The sequence below is a fragment of the Canis lupus genome, chromosome 23 (assembly GCF_003254725.2).
Source record: "Canis lupus dingo isolate Sandy chromosome 23, ASM325472v2, whole genome shotgun sequence".
NCBI classification, from domain to species: domain Eukaryota; kingdom Metazoa; phylum Chordata; class Mammalia; order Carnivora; family Canidae; genus Canis; species Canis lupus.
In genome coordinates this window covers 46,968,198-46,984,267 of record NC_064265.1, presented here as the reverse complement: position 1 = coordinate 46,984,267, position 16,070 = coordinate 46,968,198, and the positions used below count along the sequence as shown (strand labels likewise).

Genomic DNA, 16,070 nt, shown 5'->3' with positions numbered 1-16,070 from the left:
GCCCAAAACACTGACAACACGGAGACTACCTGGGTGCTCCGGGTATGATCAATAATCAGTCCAAATCTAAGGCCCAGAGCAATCTCTGTCCATCGAGTTATTTAAATAGCAGCCGATTTTATGCTGCTCCACTGTCGACTGGCTGCCGAGGCATTGCCAGGACAAGGGCTGACCTCTCTCTCTCTCTCTCTCTCTCTCTCTCTCTCTTTTTTAAGAAAAGCATTTATTTTAAGAAAATAAGACCAGTGACCAATAAAATGCAGCTGTGTTAAATCTCATTGAATAAAATCAACTTGGAATCTATGATGCATATAATGTAGCAGTTGCATATCACAGATAAAGGAAGACTCCTACTAAATAAAAAATATTGATCTTACTAACTGGCAACAGTTTTCCTGCTGGATTGCTTCTGTAGGCTTGTCGCGTGAATTGATTTTCTGACTTAAGGCAGCAGAGCAAATTTAAATCTGAAGAATTTTAGGGCCCTGTCCCCAGGTAAAATCTAGCAGCTTTGAAAATCTGAAACATCCAACTCTTCAGCAAGCATTCTCTCAAACTGCTCCCTCTCCAGAGAAGTAGAGCTATTTGAGTGATCATAACAGCTCTGAACTTTGAAACTTGATTCCAAAACCTGCCCACCCCCCAAAAGTACAACATTCCTTCCTTTATTTTGAGTTTCTGTGAAATTTGCTACATTCCTTCTGCAAAGAGCACCTTCCTGGAGGTGGGTCACTGCATGGCCCCATCAGTGCCCTAATCGGATTAGTGAGGTGCTTGGACGGCTGGGCTGCTGAGTCCATTCCAGAAAGCCATCCTGCCCAGGGTTCAGCAGAACGGCAAGGTAGGACGTTAATGCTATGGTATTAGCAAGTGCATCCTATTTTCTCCGAAGTATCTACAGGATAACATACAACGATGCCATCGGTGTAGTCGGTACCGACCACATCCTGTAGAACGATTTACAGATAATTCTCTTCTTGGAAGGCATAAGGCAGGTTGGCTTACGATCGCCTTTTGCCAGTGAACACCTTCCGCAGAGCAAAACCCAGTGCGATCTTACCAACACTGGTGCATTTATGGGATAACCACTTGTCTGTTTTAAATGAGGCATTTTGATTCCGTTAAAGCAATCAGGCTCTATTATAAATTAAAATGTTCTTCAATTTCACATGATGACCCTAGTTAAAGGTGTGCAACCATGGTTATTACCAGAATTCCTTCTGTTTATTGTGTGCCGGGCATTGTGCTAAGCGCTTTACCTATGCTATGGTATTTAGTTCTTGGAACAGGAAAATATAAACTCTGTGGGCAAACAAAGGCAAAAACTCCATTGTTTCTGTTTTGAGTTGGGGGTGTGTGTGGATCATCAGTATAGTGTGCTGCTGAATCCCTGGGATCTAGCTGGAGGATGCCCAGCATATAGTAAGTACTCAATAAATAGATACTGAATAAGCGAATGAATGAATGAGTGAATGAATGAATTGCAGTCTCGTCAGGTGGTTTTTATTAATCCCTTCCATTTTGCAGACAAAGAAAAGGGCCCACTGAGATCCCGTGTCCATAATCAAAAATAAGTGCATGAAAGAGTTAGGATCTGGGCACAGGTGTGTCTGGCTCCAGGTGGTTCCAAGACCAGGGGTTCTCAGGGCAGCTGGCCGTGGAATCCTCCGGAGAACCTCAGCCCCCCGAATGCCCTGGCACTCCCCACCCATCACAGGGTCGGCAGTACTATTTAGAAACCTCCTGGGTGATTCCAATTCCATACATTATGTGGTCTTTTACTCCTTAAACACAGAAACAGGGCCAGGCTTCTGGGCCTGCGTGAGGTCCCCAGGGAGACACGTGCCCTCGTGGCTCTTCTTCTGAGCACGGTGCGCCGTCTCCACTGCACGCTGCTCCCGCCCAGCCCTCTGCTGCATTTCTAACCACGCTTCAAGAATCACGACTCTTGCTCATCCAAGTTTCCCCTGATCCGCCCCCATCTCCAAACTCTGAAGAGGTGTTTCCTACCCTCCGTTGCCATAGAACTCCTCAGTGCTCAAAATTGGGGTTGATCACCCCACGTGTTCACTTACCCCCCCTCTCCTACGCAAACCAGACGGCAGGCACGGCCTGGCGCATCCTTCATCCTGCACCCCACCTGCTGCAGGCGTCTACGCAGCCTCCTGACTGCCTTAGCCGATGTGCTGCTTTCCTCCAGCACACAAACCAACTAGCAAATGCATTAAGTAGTTTCGAGTATAGATATGTGAACAGTTTAAAAAAAAAAAGAGAGAGATTTAATGTTACGGCCTCTCCGCCTGAAAATGTAATCATTAATTTGTCTAGTATTCTTGTTTGAAAACTGTAATTTCCTTTATTTTTGTTTTGCGGGTTTTCTTTCTTTTTTAAGATTTTATTTATTTATTCATGATAGACATAGAGAGAGAGAGAGGCAGAGACACAGGCTTCATGCTGGGAGCCCGACGCGGGACTCAATCCCGGGACTCGATCCCAGGACTCCAGGATCGCGCTCTGAGGTCAAAGGCAGACGCCAAACCGCTGAGCCACCCAGGGATCCCCGTTTACACTGACCTCTCTCTCGGTTTCAGTAATGTGGCATTACCATGCTGTAATGTTGCAACTATCAGAGGGGCCCTAACTTATTTTAATACCTTATGTGAAACAGTGTCTGGCATACAATGTTTGTGATTTTTTTTTTTAAGAAATGGATGAAGTACATATCATAAATAATATCTGATTAGTATTTGCTGAGATCGCTGGAATATAAATTTGGTCAGATTTTTCTAGATGTTACCTGTGTGTGTGTGTGTAAAGGCTGAACTTGTAAGTGGTAAAAAATAGAGCTGCCTTTTTTTTTTTTTTTTTTTTTTTACTTGACAGCACATCATCAAAGCATATGAAACCCTGTTTCTGGGTACGCACAACCCTGTACAAGAGCTACTAAAGTCCCTGTAAACAATGACTTTGAATATTAAACAGCCAAAAGCTAATGGGAGTCCTCAACAAATTCATATTACAATGTCTACCCTCCCCCCCAAGAAGGCAAGCATATGACTGGAATAAAATAAGAAATACTGTTTTATTTATTTTTTTTTATTTTTTACTTTTTTTTTAGAAATACTGTTTTATTTTTTATTTTTTATTTTTTTTAGAAATACTGTTTTAAAGTCAGCTTCCAGACTGACCTGCTGCCTGGGCAAATCACAATGACCACCTAGCCTTATTTTTAATTTTACCTTATCCTTCAATCTGGTTTAATGGGAGTGACAAACAGAGAAGACTCACTCCCAGCCCACCAAGGAATAAGGTTATCAACCCATATGGTCTGGCCCCTAAGATGCGGGCCTGTCCTCCAGCTGCTTGAGGATGCGCAGGCTCCTTGCCTGAAACAGGCCCTAGAAGGGCAGGTGGACGGAGCAGGACTCAGGATGATGGCCGTGGGAACATTTCACCACAAACGCTTTGTCATGAGGTGGCCTTATCCCAATCACTACTTGGGAAAAACTGGAGAGTAAAGCACTAAAAAGCAGCTTAAGAATTTTAGGTGTTCCTGGAAATGCGACAGATGATGACTTGAGAGCTTTCAGCGCTCAACCGCCAACACCCACGACATGGGGACACCATGCTGCCAAGGTGAGGCGACACGAACAGCTTTAAGCCCCCGCGACTTGTGAGCCAAGTCCAATAACTTTGAATTTCTTGGTCCCTAGGCTACTTCAAACCCATGAAAGGCACAGGAATTCAACTTGAGTCATGCACCCCGAGGCAGTCAGGTGTGTGGACCCTGAGGGCAGCTGCCACCAGAAATTACGGATGGCCCAAGCTAAGGCTTGGGAGCACGGGGAAAGGCGAGGAGTGCACGGAAGTGCAAAGCCCCAGATACAGCTCTTCACAACCATGGCTTATGCAGAGCTCTTCAAGGACAAAGACAAAAGCCTGGAATCAACAGAATTGCTGAAGACATCTTTCTGGGATGGCTCAAAGAAATACACCAGCTGCTTCCAAGTTGTGAGCCACAAGAGATGGTCTATATTTGGTTAGGTTGTTTAGTTTTCTTGTTGGATTATCTTTGCACCAGATAGTGCGTAAAAATGTAATGATTTTTTTTTTTTAAAGTAGCGCTTTAAAAAAAAAAAATCCAAAAATTCAATTTTAAAAATTTGGATAATCAAATATTATAGGTCCTCCATTTCTCTTCAAAAATCATATAATAAAGAGAAATATGATCTTTTTCCACTTTTATTAGGGGCTTAGAAATGATGATAGAACTAATGCCAGTTTTTTAAAATAATTTATTTTGCAAGTTTTAGGGAGCAGACACACAGGTAAATTCAATTACTTCCTTTCAACTACTTATTTTCTTATGAAACGGAAATAATGATGAGATTGTTAGGAACCTGCAGATAATATACTTGAAACTTTTCACTACATGGTAATGAAGGTCAGAGATTTTAAATGGATCAACCAAGGACCCAGAGCTGGTTGGTGGCATGTCTCTAATTAGTGTTTCTGCAGCATGGATGCCAGAACCTGAACCACTTGGGTTAAAATCCAGGACCTGCTATGCACTAGCTATGTACCTTGGGCAAATCAGTTAACCTTTCTGAACCCCTGCTGTCTTTATCTCTAAAGGTGAGATAATAACATCAGCTTTATAGGGCGGTTGTGGGGATTTATGATACAAAAAGTAGAGAGCGCAATAAATGCCCTTTGCCACCAAAGTGGAAGCCCTCTTTCTGGTTCCTGGCGTGGTGTATTTCATAACAACAGAATAAAGTCCACGAAAACAGTTAACTCTCCTATAAACCCCTGCATTCCCCAAGTTAGCACGGTGTCATCTTCTGAAGACCTTAACTTTAGAGACCCAGCCTCTCCCAATTTTTGAGAGGATGCAAACCCAACTGAGTGGTATCGTAGCTCCTGCCTGGTCGCAGCACGACCCTCAGCAAGCCCCCGGCTGCCTCTGCTCAGAGCGTGCTCATATAGAACCAACTGTGTGCCCCATTCTGTGCCGCAGTCTCTACACTGGGGCTTGTACTCTGATTCCTGCAGAGGATTCCTTGGGAATCACAGGGCCAGGTAAACCACCACAAACCTTTGCCTGTCTTCCTCGTGTTCAGGAAACTCCTTATTTCATTCATTCACTCATCAAGCAATTTTTGATATCGCTATATGCCAGGCATGATGGAGATGCTTCTCGATTTGATTAGAGTTTCTCTGCTACGTCTTCTCTTTGTGCTCCTTCACCTATGGTTTAGGGGCCACGCTGGTTAACCCTAAAGAACTCAGATGCTTTGCCACCTTGACTACAAACCCTGAGACTGCCCAGATACTCCTAACTACTCCTGAATGATGGATCCGCTCACAGCATCGTCTCCTTTGCCAGAACCACCACCTGGGTTGGATCCACATGTGCGCTCTGTCTTCAAACACTAACATCTGTACGAGTTACCTGGCTGCTGCTAGCCCGGTTACAACCCCTATCCGTTGACCCAGCATTCGAGTTGCAGTAAGCAGCTGGTTATGACCATCTCATTTATTTCTGAATCTCTGTATCATTACCCTCATCAGCAGGGCTGACTACACAAAGGACTGAGAAGTCTCAGGTGGGGTTTTGAAGGCGAATTTCCTGGATTAAAGCCTTCTCTACAGTCATTAAAGCCCCAAATGCTTGAAAATTGAATAATTAAAATGACTTCTATACTTATTACAAAAACGTCACCCTGAACAGAGGGTATTTTTAGACTATGATCTCAGGATGCCTGTAGCAGAAGGGTAATTCTGCATTCAAATCTAGTCATACCAGGGGAAATTAGCATAAAGCCTGAATGTGCTCACAACTAATAAAAATAAATGTTTTTGTCAAAGCAGCGAATTTTCCCACAAAAGCACCAGAAAATGTGATTTGTCTGATGGTTTCAGAAATTGTGATTTCATGACTTCGAAAGTACCACATATGTGTTACTGTGTTTTTATAGGCATGAGCATAAACACTGTTGACAGCCCGTCCCAGGGTCACCCATACGATGAGCCTGGCATGGCCCTGAGTAAAGCTCAAGGACTAGCTCAGGAGATGCGCCGAGACTTTGCAGTGAGGAGCTCAAAGCCGTGACCAGCACTGTTTTTGGCAGCGTGGGAATTCCACCTGCCAGTCACTGAGAAGGGAGATAGAGCCCGGCCTTAAATGTTTAAGTGGAACAAAGTATCTCACATCAAGGAGAGATCCTTATACCAGCTAACGGAGTAGCCACCCCAAAGATTTATCAGATCTCCGAAACTGTGTGACAAGGCCAGCTGTAAAAGAGACCTCATGTCCTAGATCTTATGCTACGGAGAATGATAATAAACCTTTTTTTTTTTTTTTTTTTACCCAAATGGAAATCTTCACGCTATCCCAATGCAGATATAATATTAGCAGATGCCACGAAAATAAATGCAAGATATCATATTTTTAACTGAGCCCCCGATAACGGTTAAAAAAATATAGATCAGGTTAAAACAGACACAGAATTATAACATTCTCTCACCTCAACTGTACAGTACTGACAATTGGTATCACTGCCGATGTGATATGGAGATCCCTCCCACCTCGAAATGCAATCCCCCCCTCTTTTTTGGAATGATTGGTGCATTAAGTTCTAAGAGAGAATAACAATTACATTGAGTTCAGGGGTTAAAATGTATCAGGAAAAAAAAAATCAGTTAGGACACATGCTACAGTTAGCGTATAAGAAAACTGTGGGTCTTCCCATTCCCATAACCCCACAATATTGCATATAAGTTAGTGACATAAATAACTGCCAGATATATTCTGATCACTGCAAATTTTAACATGCATTTAAATACAGAATTATAGTATCACAATTAACATCGGAACACATTTTGTAATCTAAAATTGCTTATGATATCGTCTTTCAATTTTATGAACAAATGTAAAGGTTATTGAAGTCATTTATCATACACACTCCCCCAAAGCCAAATAAATAAATAAATAAATAAATAAATAAATAAATAAATAAATAAGCAAGCAAGCAAGCAAGCTCAGAATCAAAAGTTACTCATACACAGTGCTCGGTAAACATTAGGTCAGTATGACTACCTACGGTTTAAATTATTTAGCTCTTTGCTTAAAAACCCTGAGAGTTTTTGCCCCTCCTGATTAGTTAGTGATCTTTTAAGGAGATGTCCAAGGGCATGATATTGATTCGCCACTGTCAGAATTTTGGTAGCATCTGTAACTGCAGAGTAATTTCAGGTTGAGTTTGAAAGAATAAAAAGGCTCCTTTTCAATCAGGGAAGTGATGCAAACGGATTCTCTTCAAGAAAAGAGGAAAGGGAACATTTTTCTCAAAATTAAAGATGCTCTATGCCAAATTTTGCAATTTTAATTATTACCATTAAAGGGAGTCTGAAAATGCATATGGACTCTGTTGACGAGTTTTAACGCCTGCAAATCGTAGGATTTAATGTGAAGAGAATTTTAGGGGGAACACACGCCCTCATATAAATTTCCACATGATTTAGCAAGAAGATGAGTAACTTCACAGTGTGAAAACCTTTCCGAGCTTGCTTGGTAATTTTGCTAGAAAATGCTAGATACCTGATACTGTTACCTATGTTCATTTAATCCAGTGCAATCATTACTTTCACGCTGAAACTGAGCACTTGGAATTACAAACGTAATGAATGAAGAACGAGTATGTGCTTACCACGGGTTGTAATGGGGCACCGGGCATCATGGCATTGGCTAGTTGCATTTGCTGGGCCAACATGGCCATGTTCTTCTGCTGAATCAAGTTATTGCGCCCATTTATCTCCAATTGCGTTTTTAAGTGTGGGGGTGGATGAAGATATTTGCAGTTCTCCCTGGAGCAACGACCCTAAAAAAAAAAAAAAAAAAAAAAACAAAGCAGAGAATACCATTTAAAAAAGATTAGACCAGCAAATCCTCAAAAAGAAGTGCACTGCAAACCTACCCCTTGGATCTACCATGGGTTTCTAATGCACGGCCTTATCCATATCCATTTATAATACATTTAGAATTAAGTAATGATTTCACCCAAATGCATTATCAAAATGAGGTATTAAGACATTTGAAAAAGTCTTAAAAGCTTAAAGAAGTTCCCTTGTTTTTATAGTAGCACTAATATTCCTAGGGCCAAGTTTAAAAATCTACCAACAGGCAGGGTAATATTAAAATAAAGACTATGAAATAAAGGATACTAGCTCCTTCCAAATCTTCTGGTTAACTTTACTGAACCCAAGAGAATCACGAAGTTGTAGCACCTATTTTTACTTGTACAGAGTTCCAAGGAAATGAACTTGGAGGATATGACCCAACAGCTATAAAATAGGAAATAGACATATTTACCCTCCAAAAGATTTTTAGCGTAACATGGAGAAACAAAGTAAGTTAGCATAAAATAAGAAATGTGAATATACCCTTCCTTTTGGGATGGTTCTTTTCGTCGAAAATATATATTAAAGTCTGTAATATGAAATATTGTATTAGGGATTTATTTCATATTATTTCAATACTATCATCATCCCACTGTTTCCATATTATTTCACTATGTTCTCAAGTCTGTACAGTAACAGGTCTCATCAGTTATTACCTTGACAACTTCTTTCCCCAATACATCTAATCAGAACTGTTTGGGAGGGTCAAAGGAAGATTCCATTGAAGCCATCAACCACCTTCCTGAGCTTTCTTTGATTTTTCTAAGAAAAATCCATTTGCCATAATTTGACCTTATACTGTAAACTGACTCAGCATGCTTATGTTCAGTGATTAAAAAAAAAAAAAAAAAAAATCTTGTCACAATCCTAACTTGAAAGATCTATTTCTGGCTTGTTTTGTTTCAGGTTTTTAGGAATAAGTTTCTGCAAAGGGATAATGTCATAGGCTAGCGCCTTTCTTTCATTTTAGCAAGCTTTATGTAATAGAGCATCACTTCTAATACTTCAAGTCAGAAGGTGGCAAAAGACAGTCACCGATATCAAGGAACTGACAGGCTTCAAGGCCTGGGGTAGAGGCCTAGGTCTCCCATCAGCATCATGAGCTGCATTAAAAAACTCACTTCTTTAAGTCTCAGGCCTTTTATCCATTTCAAAATTGCTATGTAGCTACACCATATGTTTATCACGAAGATCAGAGAAGATAATGTTTACGTCATGCCCCTGGCACTGAGTGTCATTCTGTGAGCAAGGTAAAGGTCAGGAGCTGCTACTGCCAACCCCCACCACCACTTTGATCGTATATCCAACAAAAGAAAAACAAAGTATTGGCATGAGGGGAACTTTTATAGTATCCTTAGTGATGCCTATTGATATGCTCACAAAGTACCACTTATCTATCTATGACTTACTCCGAATGAAACCCTGCTTGCTATCTGGGGAGGTCATGAGCATGTTATTAGCTTGAAAGCGTCTGGATGAAAAATAACTTTTACAGAAAAACAACACTAGGAGTCACAAGAGAAACCACAGAGCGCGGCTGGCCAACATAAATAAGCTCAAGGATAAACCACATGGTCTGATTTCAGGACTATCCAGTTGAGATGTCTTAGAGAAAACCGCCTTTCTCAGGACAAAGAACAACTTGGCTCTAAGAGAAATTCTGGATCTCAGTATCTCCACATCGTATCTCTTACTAACACTGGATCTGTTTAAGTGAAGAGAAGCAAGGCTTACCCCCCTGAGAATCCAGGTACTGTCAATACACCCAGATCAGCTTCTCTAGCTCCAACAATCGCACAGAGACAGCTCCGGGCCCTGAACTAGGCCTGGCCAACACCAACACTGATCTTCCTGAGCTATTCACGCGACTGCCTCCCTTAACACAAACCACCCAGGCCCTCCTCCCCGTGAACGTGAACGCAGCTCAGATTGAAATAATGGAGACAAATCACAGGCGCCTTCTATAGATTCTGTGTCAGATCCTGTCAAACCTTTTAATATGAAGCTCAGACCTTTGGTCTCTGTTTGGTATTTACCGCACTCATTCAGGAAAGATGCCATTCTACTACATTTCTTACATATGCTACCTTTCTATGCACGGCTTGATGTGATCACACTGAAACTGCACCTTCAAAAAGCTACGTTCCTAAGGATATTTAGTGAAAAAGTTGGCAGACGAGCAGGCCTCTTCCATACAGTTTGTGGTGACAGATCTGGGGGGCCCAGGGATCTACATTTCAAAAGTATTCCAGATTATTCTGAAATAGCAAAAAAAAAAAAGACCATAAAACACAATTCTGCAAATACATGTAAATTTTTCATTGATATGTGTGTGTGTGTGGGGGGGGTACAAAAAAACTAGAGTAGCCTCTGCAATTGATGTTAGATAAACTCAGCTTCCCAGGGAGTTCAAAACGTGTTTAGTGCTGACTATGCTGCTGAATAATTGTGGTTTGACAAATAAAAAGGTCAAGAAAAAGTTAGAATAAACATCCTCTTCTAGAGGACTGCCTGAAAACCCTGGGGCAAATCACCAGCAATGCACCTTCTTTAAGAGGTAAGGTGAACACGCCGCTGGTATCTCTCGAAGTTCATCCCACCTTTGAGTTCCCAGGACCACCCCTCAATACGCGCTTGCAAAATCAATGGACACCTCCTAAAAAATCCTTAAAGATGAATTCCACTCTAACTCTACTCTGGACACAAGGAGAATAATAGAATGAGCACTAACTCTAATACCAAACTTTGCTTCTGAGTTGTACTAACTGATGCTTTCATTCTGAGGCCAGTAATCGAACACCCGATAAAAGGAGAAGAGGTAACAGAAGGTTTAGAAGTTGCATCAGGGAAGAAACAAGATTTGTGAAGAGATTCAATGTGTTTGGCATCCCAGTATCTATCCAGTGACAACACATTCTAAAAACCTAAGAACAGAAATCTGGTCACTATCTAGCGCTCGCATATGCAAATCTATATAGAGGAACTATATCCTAAATCATCCTGAGATTTCGCTTCAAGATACACTAAATTGGGCTGCTAGGATTAATGCTAAAATGTAAATATAAAGTAGTTTCTGTTCCATTTTGATTGCTCCATGCCGTTCAACCTATGGCCATGTAATTTGTACATTTTATCCGACACAGCTTGGTCCAAAGAACAGAATAGCAGCTTTGTTATTTACTTGTTGTGTGATCCTATGGGAGTTAAATTCTCTGAGTGGCCGTAACTTTCTGTAGACTGGCAACAATACCATTGATCTCACTGGTGATGTGTCCGGCTTGAGCAAGCTAGAGGGCCAACTTCATACAGGGTAGGGTTCCTAAAAGAACAGGCTGTTAATCTATGTTGTTATTTTTCTTTCTTTCCTTAAGGTCTCAAGCTAATAGCAACAACAGTTGCCCAATTTAGCACTGTATCTGTTAAAAGTACTAAAAATAATGCAAATAGTAAAACCCAGTGACAACGCATGTCAATCATCAACAATGTAAGCTTGGCCCTTAATCATCATTCTGTATTGGCCACATCCACTACAGAAGATGCCATTCTAACACATTTCTTATAGTGTTATGTTGCTGTGGTTTGTTTTTGTTGATGGCACTGACATTTACTGTCAGTGAGCTGCCCAACTAACCAGAGTCTGTACCATAAATACCTTTGATGCCAAAGAGGCTGTTTAGAGGTTAACTTGAACACAGATTTCAAAGACATCATTGTAATATACATACTATGTATTTTAAGGGAATGGAGGAAGTTCAGTGCAGTATCAATTCAGATTAAGTTCATTTTTCTCCAGTAATTTTTCTACAGCTTTACATTAAAAGTAATCTTTCCAAAAAAGTCAAAATGTTCCCCTGGTAGTCCTAAAAACCTATATGAGACCGATAACGGTCACTCAAGAGATCAACTCATCAAGACTTTAATTTCTGAAGTTATAAACTATTCAACTGTGAATTTAAGGATTTTTCTCATTAGCTTTTGAAATGGGCACAAGTTTGTGATTGTAACAAAGGAGAATGTATGTTTGGATTAACTATGTGAGCTTCAAAATAAGCACCTGGTTAATTTTTGAACATTGTAGTTTAATAAAGAGCACTTTTTAAATTTTTATTTTAAAATTTTATTTATTTATTTGAGAGAGAAGGAGAGAACGAGCAGAGGGGAAGGGCAGAGGGAGAGGGAAAAGCAGACTCCCCACTGGGCAGGGAGCCCGATGAGAGGCTAGATCCCAGGACTGTGAGATTAAGACCTGAGCCTAAGGCAGACACTTAAGCAACTGAGGCACCCGCATGCCCCAATAAGGTGCACTCCTAAGTAATTAATAATAGATGCATATATAGTACATATTTAAAATGATGAGTATGTATGTACACTATATGATGTATATACACCATATGATGTATAATGGGATATAAATTGTAAAGATAAAACTGAATAGAACTACTTGGCAATTTAGAGATATGAGAAAATGGTCTTTTAGCTATTTTTAATATTTAAGAACTAGCTAACAATAAAAAATGAAACATCTTAGATATTGGTGAAACTCAATAAAAAATCAAAATTGTTTGAAAACTAGAGAAACTAACCTCTCATTTTTAACTATAATTCATCTACCTAAAATAAAAGGCATATGGTGATTTATGAGATCAGAATGTAAAAAGACACCTGGGCACCTGAGGGGCTCAGTAGGTTAAGCAGCTGCCTTCAGCTCAGGTCATGATCCTGGGAGAAAGCCTGACATGGGGCTCCCAGCTCTGCTGAGGAATCTGCTTCTCCCTCTCCTTCTGCCCTTCTCATGCTCGGTCTCTCTCTCTCTCTCTCTCTCAAATAAATAAAATCTTTTTAAAAAAAGAATGTAAAAAGACATTAAGCTGCCAAATAGTAACTAAGTGATAGAATTAAAATTATTGGGTCACATCTGGGTAGACTCTGGAAATAAAGGGTAACGAAAAAATTATAAGGGTACCAGCTTATACTCATCAATCTTTTCCAACTTTCACTGGAAATACTGGTTTTCAGGAAAAACTGTTTCAACTGCACCCATTTATTTCAATTGTTAAAATAAAACCAGTATTTCCTTTGGGGCAATTGAGATACACAAATGTTTTTGAAGCACTTTTTGGAGATATTCATTGCTCAGATATTGGCCAGAAACTCTGGCAAAGGAATTTGGTAGCTTCCTATTGAAAATTCTTACTACTTTTTCTTTTTTTTTTTTCAGCTGAGATGATACAAGTATCTCAGAAAAATTTTGCCAAAGGGGGAAAAAAAACTGGCAGTCAAAAAATATCATTCAGTGCATTTCCAAAAATATTTCTTATGGCTCTACCATGCTAATTTGTAATTATCGATTCTGATACAAGGTGAATAAATTTACATATATAATATTTATTTAAAAATTACTGGCACCTAGTGGTAGGAAATTTAAGGCAGTTTAAAACACGATTAACTTTTAGAAAAAATTATATGCACGCAAACATGCTTGCACATGCATATACACTCCCATTTTGTTTTCGTTTAGGTGGATATGAGTTTGATTAACTCTAGAAATTAGTTTATTGGCTTGCAAATATTGAAAATAGTTTATTGCACCTAACACACAGGATTTAGTTGCTCTTAAGTGTATGTTTTCTTACAGGCTGCTTGTTTCCATGAAGGACTTGCTCCAGCTTACAAGAACAGAAGCACCTTATAAGAGGAAGCTCAAGCTTTCTCAGCCTCGGCACTATTGACATTTGGGCCGTACAGGTTTTGTTGTGGAGCTGTTCTGTGCACTGTAGGATATTTAGCAGCATGCCTGGCTTGCTAGATGCCTGAAGCACTCCTGTCCTCAGTTATGACAGTGAAAGTTGTCTCTAGATATTGCCAAATACCATATTTGGGGCGAGGGGGAGGCAAAATCATCTCCAGTTGGGAGTCAACCACTGCTTTATACCTCATGGAATTTAATGGGGGCTTCTTAGCCTGCTTTGGCAGCCACAACAAAATACCACAGACTGAGTGTTTTAAACAACAGGAATTTATTTTCTCACAGTTTCTGGTAAGAGTGTTTTCTGGCTTGCAGACAGCTACCCTCTTGCTACCCCTCATACAGCCTTTCTTGGTGCATGCACGAGGAGAGAAGGTTTGTTCTAATGTCTCTTAGAAGGACATTAATCCTATCAGATTAAGGTCTCACTCTTGAGACTTTAACCTGAATTATTTCCTTAGAAATCCCATATTCATATACAGCCACATAGAAAACAGGGCTTCAACATAAGAATTTTAGGGGGGGGGACACAAACATTCAGTGCATAAAAGGGGTACACAACTAAAAACTGCCAACCCAAAGTTATTTGTAATTAACTTTAAATATTTCCATACTCACATTTAAATGTCTGACAATTTCCTCAAACTTAAGATAATAAGTTTTGTCCTATAAAACCTGACTCAAAGAAGGTGGGCGGTTGACCAGTTAGTTATTCCTTCTAATTTTGCCACATTCTAATAGCTGTAGCTTCTAAAAAGTTTCAAGGTCCGAATATGTGAGTTTCAATGTTTATTTCTTATGTGAAATTAAAACAAAGATGGTAGTATATAAAAAAAAGTAAATAAGTTCCAAAAATATATTAAAAGCCCCATTCACCCATTAACTAGAACACTGGATATGCTGACTTTAAGAGTCACAACATTTTCTTGGTCTCACTTCCCTACAGAAAGGTTCTTTCAGGATAACTACATGTGAGACGTATACTCCCTACTTTGAAACAGAAGCTACTGAGAAAGGTAAATTAAGTAGCCAGAGAACCCAGAAAAATAACGAACGACTTCGGACCACCACCTGAAATGCTGGTGGATCCTTGCATAATTTTGTGTTTAGTCATATGCAAATGTATACACACATGTATGTAGGTATACACACTTGAAATTGGATTAAGGCCGTTCCTTGCATGAGAAGTAAAGGCTAAGAGGTGGAGGGAAAAGAACATTCATTTTGTCTGTTCATCTTCTGTTTTCACTGGATGAATATAAAGCCTATTTTCAATGGAGGCAGCTCTCTAAAGATGTAAACTTTTGTTGGGAGATGATGCAACCCTAATCTAAACATAAATAAGGAAAACAAAAGCCTTCTCTTTGGAATTAGAACTATCAGAAAAGAAGAAATTTTGTCAGTGGACAGTGAAAAACAAAATGCTGATAATGATCAAAGAAGCTAAAGGATAGGGTTAAGAGGGTAGACACGAGGGCTCTAAAGGTTACTGGTTGTGGGGGGGTGATGGCTTTTGCCGTTAGTCTAAATGGATAGAACTCTAGAACACCCAGCTTCCCTGAATAGTTAGCACCATCCTTAGATGTATCTAGAGAACCACAAGGAGATGGACAAATTGCACCAATTCTAGTTAGATTCAGGACACAGAGAATCTATTACTTGTAGGATTATTTGGAATACATGGATTTCCTGTATGCTTTAATGAATAAATGCTAAGACTTCTACTAAAAAAACAAACACATACACACACACACACATATATTCACCCCAACTATGTACCTATTTCTAAGAGCAGCATATGTATTACAAACTTAGATTCTGCTCTTGTTGCAAATTTAAGAAACCTAGAATATAAAACCTAAAATTTACATTTCATGTTTTATTTCGAAAAACACATAAGGACTTTTAGAAAGCCATAGAATAAAACTGCAAAGGAACACTGGACTATCATTTGGTATAAATCCCTAATGTAGCTGAACAGGTATTTTCATTTCTTTTCTTGGAAAATCTCTGTGGAGATTTTACTGATTTTAAGTTATTGTTTTGTTTTGCTGTGTGTTGTAAACAGTGTACTATATTCTATTGTAAAGATACATAGTATCTACATTCTTAATAAGCCAGTACCATATATTTACTCTATTTAAGTTGTATAGTATTGTATGTAGTAAATATGTAATATTCACATATTTTTTAAAAGAGTTTATTTATTCATGAGAGACTCAAAGAGAGAGGCAGAGACAAAGGCAGAGAGAGACCCAAGGTCCCTTTGGGTGGCCCGATACAGAACTCGATCCCAGGACCCCAAGGTCATAACCTGAGCCCAAAGGCAGATGCTCAACCACTGAGCCACCCAGGCGTCCCT

General features: G+C 39.8%; 1 protein-coding gene across 50 annotated transcripts in view; it reads right to left on the bottom strand.

Moving 5' to 3' along the window:
- The window catches only part of MBNL1 (muscleblind like splicing regulator 1), a 276,932-nt gene that overhangs the window by 33,651 nt on the left and 227,211 nt on the right, over positions 1-16,070 (bottom strand). For 30 of the 50 annotated variants that reach the window (XM_049099964.1, XM_049099963.1, XM_049099987.1 and 27 more), the window contains 2 exons: positions 7,713-7,883; positions 6,531-6,641 (listed from right to left, as the gene is read on the bottom strand). In XM_049099964.1, coding sequence (XP_048955921.1) covers positions 6,531-6,641; positions 7,713-7,883 — 282 coding nt within the window. The remainder of the gene's footprint in view (positions 1-6,530; positions 6,642-7,712; positions 7,884-16,070) is intronic. The other 20 variants (XM_049099984.1, XM_049099997.1, XM_035705055.2 and 17 more) reach the window with 1 other exon arrangement.